The sequence below is a fragment of the Macaca mulatta genome, chromosome 1, assembly GCF_049350105.2.
Source record: "Macaca mulatta isolate MMU2019108-1 chromosome 1, T2T-MMU8v2.0, whole genome shotgun sequence".
NCBI classification, from domain to species: domain Eukaryota; kingdom Metazoa; phylum Chordata; class Mammalia; order Primates; family Cercopithecidae; genus Macaca; species Macaca mulatta.
Window position 1 is genome coordinate 198584810 of NC_133406.1, and position 11721 is coordinate 198596530.

The 11721-nt window shown below is 51.2% G+C and overlaps 1 protein-coding gene across 1 annotated transcript; it reads left to right on the plus strand.

Moving 5' to 3' along the window:
* The first annotated feature begins 6314 nt into the window (after positions 1-6314).
* GUCA2A (guanylate cyclase activator 2A) lies at positions 6315-8449 on the plus strand. The gene is made up of 3 exons (XM_001085421.5): positions 6315-6472; positions 7526-7733; positions 8166-8449. The coding sequence occupies exons 1-3, from the start codon at positions 6398-6400 to the stop codon at positions 8228-8230; spliced, it is 348 nt and encodes a 115-aa protein (XP_001085421.2). The 5' UTR covers positions 6315-6397; the 3' UTR covers positions 8231-8449.
* The last annotated feature ends 3272 nt before the right edge of the window (positions 8450-11721 follow it).

An 11721-nucleotide genomic window follows, 5' to 3' on the forward strand; every position in this document is an offset into this window, starting at 1 on the left:
GTCAGGCCACAGGGCCCTGAGACGACACCGCTGAGCAAACAGCCAGGCACGCCCCCTGCCCACTGCCCAGCTGCCCCCTGGAGCATCAAGGGAAAGAGCCGGGCCACCTGGGGCCTGGGGTAAGGGAGGGATCCCTCCACTCAAGCCTGGACTTGGGCTTCAGCCAAAAGGCTTCCAATTCCAACTCAGCCATCCACTTTCTGTGTGACATTGAGCACTCTTTCTAGGAGCCTCAGTTTCATCCTCTAAGATGGACATCATTGACCTACCTCACAGGGTCTGACTTAGTGGCCACTCCTTTCTTTTTCCTTTTCCCTAGAAGGGGGCAAAAATGGGTGTTTGGGACCAGCAAGACAGTGCAGAGGAATGGGATGGACTCAGTAGAACTTTAGGCTTTTCTTTGGCAGTTGAGAGAACTGGATTCTGTTCTGGGATTTCTAGCTATGTGACCACAGCTGCCACCCAGTCCACCTGGCAATAAGTCTGAAGTATTGTGCTTTCCTCTAGGCTGAGGTAGTCCCATGCTTGTTTCCACACTTATGCTCTCTGTTGGTCGGGTACCTGTGTGCAGTGCACAACCAATACAACTGTACACAGCACCCCTGTTTGCACCTTTGGGAAAGTTATACTTCCTTAACCTCTCTGAGCCTCTGGGCTTCAGTTTACCCATGTATAAAACAGGGTTGTGCAGTTATTTCTTAGGTGTTTCCAGTGCTGTCAGGAGGTTCACATATATTATAATGTCTGCTTCAGGCAGTTCTGGATTGTTATAGGGGCCAGAGATTGTTACACCCTCCAAGACACATTTACAAGCAGGTTGGAGAGTCTGCATATTGTGGACCACACCCCTTTCAAGGTTACACAGATCTGTATTGGAGTCTTCGGGTTCCCACCTGGGCTCTGTTCCAGGCCTTCCTGCTGAGGTCTGATTAGGCCTCTGGGCCTGCGGGAATGGGGGGACGGAGCCTTCATGGTCCCAGTTTTAATGTGCACACAGGAGCCATGATAAGATCACCAGACACAAGAATCAAACATCAGCATCCTCACAGAGACCGGAGGACTGGTCCAACAGCAGGGCAGAGCCTCTGCAGCTTCTGGCAGTGGGTGAGGGGTGGCGGGGCTTTAGGGAGCGAGTCTGGTTTCCACACTTGTAAAGCACTTGGCCAGAGCCTGGCACAGAGTGAGTCTTGATAAATATTAGCTGCTGTCATTAATGCGATGATCATTACAAACGCTCCAACCTGCCTCATTCTTTAAAGACTTAGTGGTACTTACTAAGTGCCAGGCCTTGTATGAGTACTGGGGCCTCAGTCGAGTAGGACACAGTCTCTGCTTTCAGCAGCTCCCAGGGCAGTAGGCTAGACAGACAATTTGCTAAGTTTATGATGGGAAAGGTGTAGGAGGCTGGTGGAGCTCAGAGGAGCAGAAATGGTCTTAACCCAGGCTTGTCGGGGCTGGGGTCCGTTAGGAGAGTCTTCCAGAAAAACTGAAATTTGCAATCTAGCTGTTATTGTCTCCATTTTTTAGAGCAGAAACTAAAGCTCAGAAAGGTCATGCAGCTTTTTTTTTTTTTTTTTTTTTTTTTTTTTGAGACGGAGTCTCGCTCTGTCGCCCAGGCTGGAGTGCAGTGGCGCTATCTCGGCTCACTGCAAGCTCCGCCTCCCGGGTTTACGCCATTCTCCTGCCTCAGCCTCCCGAGTAGCTGGGACTACAGGCGCCCGCCACCTCGCCCGGCTAATTTTTTTGTATTTTTAGTAGAGACGGGGTTTCATTGTGTTAGCCAGGATGGTCTCGATCTCCTGACCTCGTGATCCGCCCGTCTCGGCCTCCCAAAGTGCTGGGATTACAGGCTTGAGCCACCGTGCCCGGCCAGTCATGCAGCTTTTGAATGGTAACAGTGGATTCTTTTTTTTCTTTTTTTCCTTGCTCTGTAGCCCAGGCTGGAGCGTGGTGGTGCGATCTCGGCTCACTGCAACCTCTGCCTCATGGGTTCAAGCAATTCTCCTGCCTCAGCCTCCCAAGTAGCTGGGACTACAAGCATGTGCCACCACGCCCAGCTAATTTTTGCATTTTTAGTAGAGACGGGGTTTCACTATGTTGGACAGGCTGGTCTTGAACTCCTGACCTCGTGATCCATCTGCCTCAGCTTCCCAAAGTGCTGGGATTACAGGCGTGAGCCACCACGCACCCGGCCAGTGACACTGGATTTTAATACAGGGCTGCCTGGCTCCGAAGCCTGAGCCCCTGAAGCCACAGCACCCCACGTTTAGGTCCCTCCTTCCGGGTCCACTCTAGGGAGTCCTTTGGGATCCTGGTTGAATGAAGAGCTCAGCAGGGGCCGGATCACAAAAACCTTGAATGCCAGGCAAGGGAGGCTGGCTTTCTTCCAGAGGGTTTGGGCAGTCGCTGATGGGTTTTCAGAGGGGAGGCAGGCGGTACAGGTGGCATGGCCTGGAAGGCTATTAGGAGCAAGAGTCTGCCAGAAAAGGCAGTGTGGGAAACCCAAACAGTCTCAGACCCTCCTTCTACTCATATGGGAAGAATGAGGGATGTGGGGGTGCTGAGGACCAGGGCCTGAGTACTCAGGGTGTGGGCTGGGGTGGGAGGCAGGAAGCTTGGAGTTCAGGGAAGAGCCCAAGATCCAACTTCCAGCAGCTTCAGAGCAGGCTGCAGAGGCCCTGAGCACGCTGGAGGTTCAAGAGGGAGGGGGCCTGAACTCACAACTGGGGCCAGACTAGGCAGAGGGGCTTGGGGAACAAGGGAAGGGGAGTTGGTTCCCATTTCCCAGGGTAGAGGTCAGAGGTGGAGTTGGGTAGGGGAGGACCCTAAGGGCCATGGCCTAGGAGCCACTTCCTCTTTCCCACAGTGTAGAGTGATGTCACTCCCGAACCCACCCTACTCCATCCCTGCCTTACAGCAGGCAAGCCTCGGCCACGGGGGCTGTGGGAGAAAGGCTCAGGGATGAAAGCCCCTGCCCTTTACCCCCATTTCTGCCACAGCTTGGGAGGGGAAAGACCAAAATGAGTCAGAGAAAACGGCTCCTCAGCCTGGTGGCCCCACCTAAGCCCCATCCTTAACTGTAAGTCAAATCCCAACCCAGCTTTAGCGTCACACTTAAACCAGACCCACCCCCATCATAAACCTGACCCAGCCACACCTCCGATCTCTGCTGCAAACTCTACTCCAATCCCAGTCCTGCCAATGAGCCCTGACCTAGCCCAAACCAGCCTCCACGTCGGTTACAAGCACCACATCAGCCCAATCTGGACTGCGCCCTCGGCTCCACACCTAACTCTAATTTACACCGGCCCAACCTCAGCTCCATCTCAACCCGACCCTAATCCAAACCTACTTTAGTGTCGCCCGAATTGAGCCCCCAAACTCAACCCCACTCCAGTCTCCGTAAGCCCCGGCTCCAGTCTAGCATGGACCTCAGCCGCACTACACAACTTCTCCCGGTGCTCATCCCCACCCCAGCCTCCGAAACTCCTGCCCCTCACCTTTCCCCCAGCTCCATCCCCCGACCTCCTGTTGCTCAGCATCCAGGTCCCACGCTCCGACCCTCAGCCCTATTCCTTCCTCTAACCCCTCTCATTCCCACGCCCACTCCCACCTGCACTCAGCGAGGGGGTCACTGTGTGGCTGACCTTGGTGGGCACACACACATGTCCAGGCACGCACACACACCTCAGCACACACACACCTCAGTGTATACACACGTCAGCACACACACAGCACACACCTCAGTGTATACACACGTCAGCACACACACACAGCACACACACACACCTCAATGTATATACACACGTCAGCACACACCTCAGTGTATACACACGTCAGCACACACCTCAGTGTATACACACGTCAGCACACACACACAGCACACACACCTCAATGTATATACACACGTCAGCACACACCAGTGTATACACACACGTCAGCACACACCTCAGTGTATACAGTCAGCACACACACACGTCAGCATTCACGCCTCAGTGTACACGTACACGTCAGCACTCACACACACCTCAGTGTATACACACACGTCAGCACACACACCTCAGCACACACATGCACCTCAGTGTATATACACACCTCGGCACACACACACACACCTCAGCATGCAGACATATGTCAGTGTATACACACACGTCAGCACACACACATCAGTGTATACACACGTCAGCATACACACCTCAGCAAACACACGCACCTTAGTGTGTACACACATGTCAGCACACACACTTCAGTGTGTACACACACGTCAGCACACACACACACCTCAGCACACACACCTCAGTGTACACACACACACGTCAGCACACACACGCCTCAGCACACACACACACTTCAGTGCATACACACACATCAGCACTCACACACACCTCAGTGTATGCACACATGTCAGCACACACACTCCTCAGCACACACACACACATCAGCACTCACACACCTCAGCACACACACACCTCAGCACACACATGCACCTCAGTGTATACACACACCTCGGCACACACACGCACAGCACAGCAGACGCCCTCAGCTCAGCATACACACACACACCTCAGTGCATGTACACACACATATCTCAGTGCATATACACACATGAGCATACACACACACACACCTCAGTGCACATACACACACATCAGCAGACACCCCAGCAAACACACACACCTTGGTGTATACACACACGCCTGTGTATGTACACACTGGCACACACACCTCGATGTATATATGCACACCTCCTAGCACAGACACAGATATCTTGGTGTACACGGACACACATATACCCCCCAGTATACACACACATACACCTTAGCATATATACATATATACTCCTCAGTGTACACACATGCCTCAGCACACACACCTTCAGCACATGCACATATACACACACACCTTGGCTACACACACCTATCAGGGTATATACAGACACTTTGGCATATACAGACATACACATCTCCGCAGACACACCCCCCCTTAACACACACACACACACACCAGAAAGGGGTGGGAAATCCAGTGCAGCTGTGAGGACTGCCCTGGGAGCCGGGCCAGGAGCTCCCTGCCCCTCCCTGAGGGCCTTGTCCCTGCAGTTCCCTCCTGGTCAGGCCCTGCTGTCTCCAATTCCCTCTTCAGTGTTGACTCTCCCCACCCAGGAATTCCTGCCCAACCTCCCGCCCTAGGGCTGTCCTGGCATCGGGCCAGGTTGGCTGAGTAGAAAGATGACAATCCCAGGGCTACCCTTTCTCCTGTGTCCTGGGGATTCCTGCTCACAACAGCACACAGTGAATGCACGCTGCGCTGAGGGCGCGGTCTGAATGGGGTCAGAGTCTAGAGGGGCGCGGACACAGCCAAGCAATTCCCCAGTGTGATCTGTGGAAAGGGGACTGCATCTGCAGGGGCAAGGGGGCGGGCGGATTGGGGAGGAGCTCATTCGAGGACACCCTGAGGCTGCAGGGCAGGCAGGACAGGATGAGGACCAGCACAGAGTGGGGACAGCCTGTGGCTCAGACAGGCAGATGGTCACCAGAGGGGCCAGGGAGGACCAGGAGCTGCTGTGGCTGCTAAAAATAATAGGGGGATGGACCTCTGCTGAGCACCTTCTGTGTGCCAGGCATTGAGCTAAGTGTTTTTAAAACCTCACTTGATTCTCACAATAATGCCTACCGCATACCTACCCCATGAGGTAGGTATTATTTTTGGTTCCCACAGGGGACACAAGGGACAACAAGACTCAGAGAGCGGAAAGCATTGGCCCAAGTTCACATGCCCCACAACTGGGCAGTAGGTGGAGCTGAACCCGGGCTGTGCGGAGGGCTTCCTTAAAGTTGCAGCAATCAAACGCAGCCCCCGACCTGCCCTGCAGCCTCCCGCGTGGAATTTCTCACATTCCCCTGAATATTCCAGGCCTGTCTCACCTCCTAGCTGTCCATTTGGCATGAAATGGCCTTCTGTTCTCAGTCCCTTCTCTGAGAAAACCTCCACCCATTCTCCAGAGCTCAACCCCCAGTGCAGCCCCGTCACCTGACCCTAATCACCCCACCCTCATCACCCTGCCTTTCACTGTCGGGCTGGGCCCTCCTCCTCAAGGGCTGGGTCGGCCGGCCCCACACCAGCACAGGGCAGTCGTGAGTGAATGTGCCTTGTTGGTGAATGAATGCAGGACCCAGCCCGGCTGTGGGTCAAAGTGGGTGCTCAGGGAGGGGCCGGGGGCCCCCCTGCCTGGCTCTTATCTCCCAGGGCTGTCTCAGCCTTATCTGATAAGGCCTGACAGGTGAGCAGATGAGACTGACAAAGGCTTCCGGGTTACTCAGTAACCTGCCCTCTTTAAAAGTCCCGCTGTTTCCCCCTGGCATCCAGAACAGCCACCCCTCTCGCGGGCACTGCTGCCATGAATGCCCTCCTGCTCTCCGCACTGTGCCTCCTCGGGGCCTGGGCTGCCCTGGCGGGAGGGGTCACCGTGCAGGTGAGTCCTGTGTCCCTACCCTGGCCCAGCTGGCTCCCTGCCCCTAGTGCCCAGGGCTGGTCCCCTGAGAGAATACCTCCTCTTTGGGGCTGGACTGAGGATGTGTGTCTGAGGTTTGGCCTTCTTTGAGGAGCTCCTGCTCAGTCCGGCCACACACACACCTTTCCCTTCAACTTTGGAGGAGAAAGAAATCCAGTGGAGGGAAGAGGAATAATCATTTGGGGAAGGCGGGGAACTGGCCAATTTACTGAGTGTCCCACGTGCCGATTCTTTCCCCAGCCCCTCACTGTGGCCCCACCATCAACCTGGAAGAAAGGAATTATTAGTCCCATTTTACAGAGGGGAAAACTGAGCCTCACAAAAGTTCTGTAACAGACCATGGGCACATGGCCGTGGGAAGTGCAGGAGCTGGATTTGAATCCAGACCTTACTCCTCAGTTCTGTGCTCAGCCAAAGCACCCCTGTGGGTCCCAGGAACCACACGGACACCCTGGAGGTCCTGACAGATGGGTGTGCCTACCAGTGCCAATGCTGGCGACAGGCCAGGCTGGCACCTAGCAGGGGCCCTGCTCTCTATCAAAGCCAGATTCTGAGAGGCCTTTTATTGCTTCTCAAACAAAAACCAGGCTACAGGCTGAAGCTGGGGGCCCAGTAATCAGCAGCACCGCTCTCAGGCAGGGGAAGGACAGCCTGGGCTTGACCACGTGGAGCTACCATGCCTGGGTGCTGGTCCTTTGTCTCTCCCTAAAAATCAGCACACTGGCTCCTACTCATTAGGCACCTTTGGTGTTACTGGAGCTTCACACCCATTTTCTCCACTCCCCATACAACATGCAGAATTTGCGGGTTCCGGAGTGTCCAGCACCACGGAGCCAAGCCAGGGCGTGGGGCCTGAACTCTACCCCTCACAGTGCCCCTCAGTGGATCGCCTGGCTCCCATATGCCACGAATACTACTCGTGAGCACCACTGGGCTGGACCGGGGCCAGCACGGGGGGCGCAGTCAGGAAGCAGGCTGCAGCCTGGCCTCATGCTCTGGGCTTGTCTTTTCCAGGATGGAAATTTCTCCTTTTCTCTGGAGTCAGTGAAGAAGCTCAAAGACCTCCAAGAGCCCGAGGAGCCCAGGGTTGGGAAACTCAGGAAGTTTGCACCCATCCCTGGTGAACCTGTGGTTCCCATCCTCTGTAGCAACCCAAACTTTCCAGAAGAACTCAAGCCTCTCTGCAAGAAGCCCAATGCCCAGGAGATACTTCAGAGGCTGGGTGAGCAGCCTCCCTCCTCTCTGATTGACAGGGCTCGGGAATACTCTGATGGCACATGAGGAAGAGATCTGCTCTGATTGGTGGGATTTGGAGGAAGGGCTCAGCTCTGATTGGTGGAACTAGGGAGCTTGCCTCTGATTGGTGGGTCTGTTCCACGCCCACTTCAATTCCAAGTTGTAACTGCTGAGGTTTGGGAACTAAGACAGTTCATCTGGTCTTAGTTGCCTCTCTTTCTGGTGGAATCTCTGCTTTGATTGGTTGGTTTGAGTGGTCTGCATGCCCTGATTTGGGGCAAAACGCCCAGTAGGTCAGAGTATGGGCCTGCTGGGATTCTCTGGGGTCTGGGTGGTGACGTACAAGCTCTGGGCCAAGGGCGGCAGGGGTATTGGGAGGAAATGCTGGTTCTCACGAGGCTCCATCTCTGTTGTACAGAGGAAATCGCTGAGGACCCGAGCACGTGTGAGATCTGTGCCTACGCTGCTTGTACCGGATGCTAGGGAGGCTTGCCCACTGCCTGCCTCCCCTCCCCAGCAGGGAAGCTCTTTTCTCCTGCAGGAAGGGCCACCCATGATATTCCACTTCTGGCAGCTCAAGCTACCTTGGTCCAGTCGGGAGGAGCAGCCCAGGGAGGAACGGGGTGACTGGAGGCCTCGCCCCAACACTGTCCTTCCCTAGAGCCACTCCAACCCCCAGCTAATAAACCAGATTCCAGAGTACTCTGGGTGTTGCTTTCCTTCCTTCATCCCCTAGTCTACCCTGCCCTGGAAGCTCGGGATGTAATGTACAAAGCGAAGGACCCCACTCTCTCTGCTAAGCTGCTCTCTGTCCCTGGGGCTGCCACAACACAGAGGCGTGGAGGGGATCTGGATCTCCAAACCACTGAGGCAGCAGGTGGTGGGGAGGGTTTGCTTTACTTTCACATCTCCTGAGGTCACCAAATTCACTGAGCCACATGTGAGCATGGGAGCCAGTCTGAGCTGGTTAGGACGACCAACACAGGCACTTGACCCACTAGGAGACTGGCACCAAACTCTTGGGTACTCAAGGACTTGGCTCCCACCAACCATGCTAGTGTGGCCTCCACCCCGACCACATCCCAAACCACACCTCTTGCCATTTCCTCTGCTGCTGCTCACCTCTTCACTGCCCCTCTTCCCACACTACTGTCAGGCAAACTCCTACTCAGGCTCCAAGCCTTTCGTTCCATGGCCTCTCCTCAAGACAACTTTCTCAACCCCCCAGGAAGAGTCTCAGTGCTCTCACTGTGACCTTGACCTTGGTGCTCTCTGGGCACTGTGACCACCCACAACCCTTGCACAGCTCTGGCCACCCTGTTATGTAATGGCTTCTGTGCCTGGGGAAGTCTCTCTGACCTCCAGACACACATAGATAATTGCATGAGGATATAAAACAGGGCAGGGTCCCAGCCACAGCTTTTCCAAGTACTGTGTGATCTTTGGAAAGTCACTTTCCCTCTCTGTACCTCCACCTCTTCCTCTATAAAACTGGGGCGCTAATATTTCCTGCCTCCCAGGCTGGGTGAAATAATGCACGTAAAGCCCTCAGTTAAGGCCTGACACAAACATAAGAGGAATTCAATAAGTGATAAAACAAACCAGAGAAAAGGGGACTAGGATCAGGCTGAAAGTGGTTCAGACAGGGTGAGGAAGCAGGGTATGGAAGTGAGGCCTATTAGCAAAGGTAGAGGCAACAAAAGAAAGAGAAGGCAGAACTCCCAAGGGTCCATCTTGGGGAGTGGGGTGGAGGGGAATTGTCACAAGGGGGACTCCATGGGCTTCAGAATTCAAAAGGTAAGGTCTCTTCTAGTTGAGGTCAGGAAGGCTTTGTGAAAGGGGAAGGGCAAGTGCATTTGCATCACCCCTCAGATTTGCATTGGGATGCAGGGAATTTCAAAACCAGTGTGGAAGTAGGGAAAAAGAGGGTGTTGCAGAAGGTGGGAATGGTGCAGACGGACACAAAGACACTAGAATGGTTCAGTCAGGACAGTGTGGAGCCTGCAAGGGCAGACAGGACTGAGTTTGAGCCTTACTGTGTCGTTTACAAGCTGAGTGTCCCTCTCTGAGGCTTGGTTTCTCATGTGAAAGTGAGGATGATAACAGACCCTACCTCCCAAGGTTGGCGGGGGATTAAGTGAGATATGTGATGGAGTGGAATCATTTAATGCCCTAACTCTGGAGCCAGACTCTTTGGGTATAAATCCTGGCTCTGTCTTTTACAGCTGTGTGCCTTTAGGCAAGCTATCTAGCCTTTTCTCTCCTCAGTTTTCTCATCTGAAAAATGGGGAAGATAATCCATATATCGCAGGGTTGAGTGAAGAGTAAATGAAAAAATGCAGGAAAGTTCTTAAAAGTCTACTGGTTTTGAACAACCACTAGGTCAAATAAGAAATCAAAAGGGAAATTGAAAAGTATCTTGAGACAAGTGAAAATGAAAATACAACATGCAAAAGTTTATAGGGTGCAGCAAAAGCAGTTCAAAGGGGGACATTTATAGCAATAAATGCCTACATCAAAAAAGAAGAAAGATTTCATATAAACAACCTATTGTTACACCTCAAGGAACTAAAAAAGAAGAGCAAACTAAGCCCAAAGTTAATAGAAGAAAAGAAAAGATCATAGCAGAAATAATTGAAATAGAAACTAGAAAAACAATAGAAAAGATCAACAAAATTAAGAGTTAGGTTTTTGAAAAGATAAATAAAATTGCAAAACCTTTAGCTAGACTAAGAAAAAGGGAGAAGACTCAAAAGCGTTGGAAGTTATCCCTTTAAGATCAGGAAAAAGACAAGGGTGTCCATTCTTGCCACTTTTATTCAACATAGTACTGTGCTAGAAGTCCTAACCAGAGCAATTAGGCAAGAAAAAGAAATAAAAAAGCATTCAATTTGGAAAGGAAGAAGTTAAATTGACTCTATTTGCAAATGACATAATCTTATATATAGAAAACGCTAAAGACTCTACTAAAAAGCTATTAGAACTTGTAAGCAAATTTAGTAAAGTTGCAGGTTAGAAAATCATACAAAAATCAGTAGCATTTCTATAATTAACAATGAATGATCTGAAAAAGAAATGAAGAAAACAATCCCATTTAAACAGCAACAACAACAACACACATCTTATGAATAAATTTAACCAATGACGGAAAAGAATCATACACTAGAAAAACATAAAACACTGATGAAAGAAATTAAAGAAGATGCAAATAAATGGAAAGATATTCCATGTTCATGGATTGGAAGAATTAATATTTTTAATGCTTATACTATCCAGAATGATCCACAGATTTAATGTAATCCCTATCAAAATTCCAATTATATTTTTTTCACAGAAATAGAAAAAAAAAATCCTAAATTGCATAGGGAACCACAGAATTCCCCAAATAGCAAAAGCAATGTTGAGCAAAAAAGAAAAAGCTGGAAGCATCTCACTACCTGATCTCAAAAGCTACTACAGAGCTGTAAACAGCATAGTACTGGCACAAAACAGACATAAAAACTAATGGAACAGAATAGAGAGAGCCCAAAAATAAATCTACACATTTACAATCTGATCTTTGACAAAAGTGCCAAGATCACACAATGGCAAAAGGACAGTCTCTTCAATAAATGGTATTGGTTCATGCAGAAAATTGAAATTAGACACTTATTTAACCTCATGTACAAAAATTAACTCAAAATGGATTAAAGTCTTAAACTTAACACTTGAAACTGTAAAGCTACTGGAAGAAGCCAGGAGCAGTGGTGAACACCTGTAGTCCCAGCTACTCGGAAGCTTGAGGCAAGAGGATCACTGGAGCCCAGGAAATGGAGGCCAGCCAATACAACACAGTGAGACTTTGCCAAAAGCAAACAAACAAAAACAAAACAAAACAAAACAAAAACACCAGAACCCAAAACAAAACAAAATAACAACAACAACAAGAAATGTACTAGAGGAAACATAGGAGGAAAACTTCTTGACATTGGTCT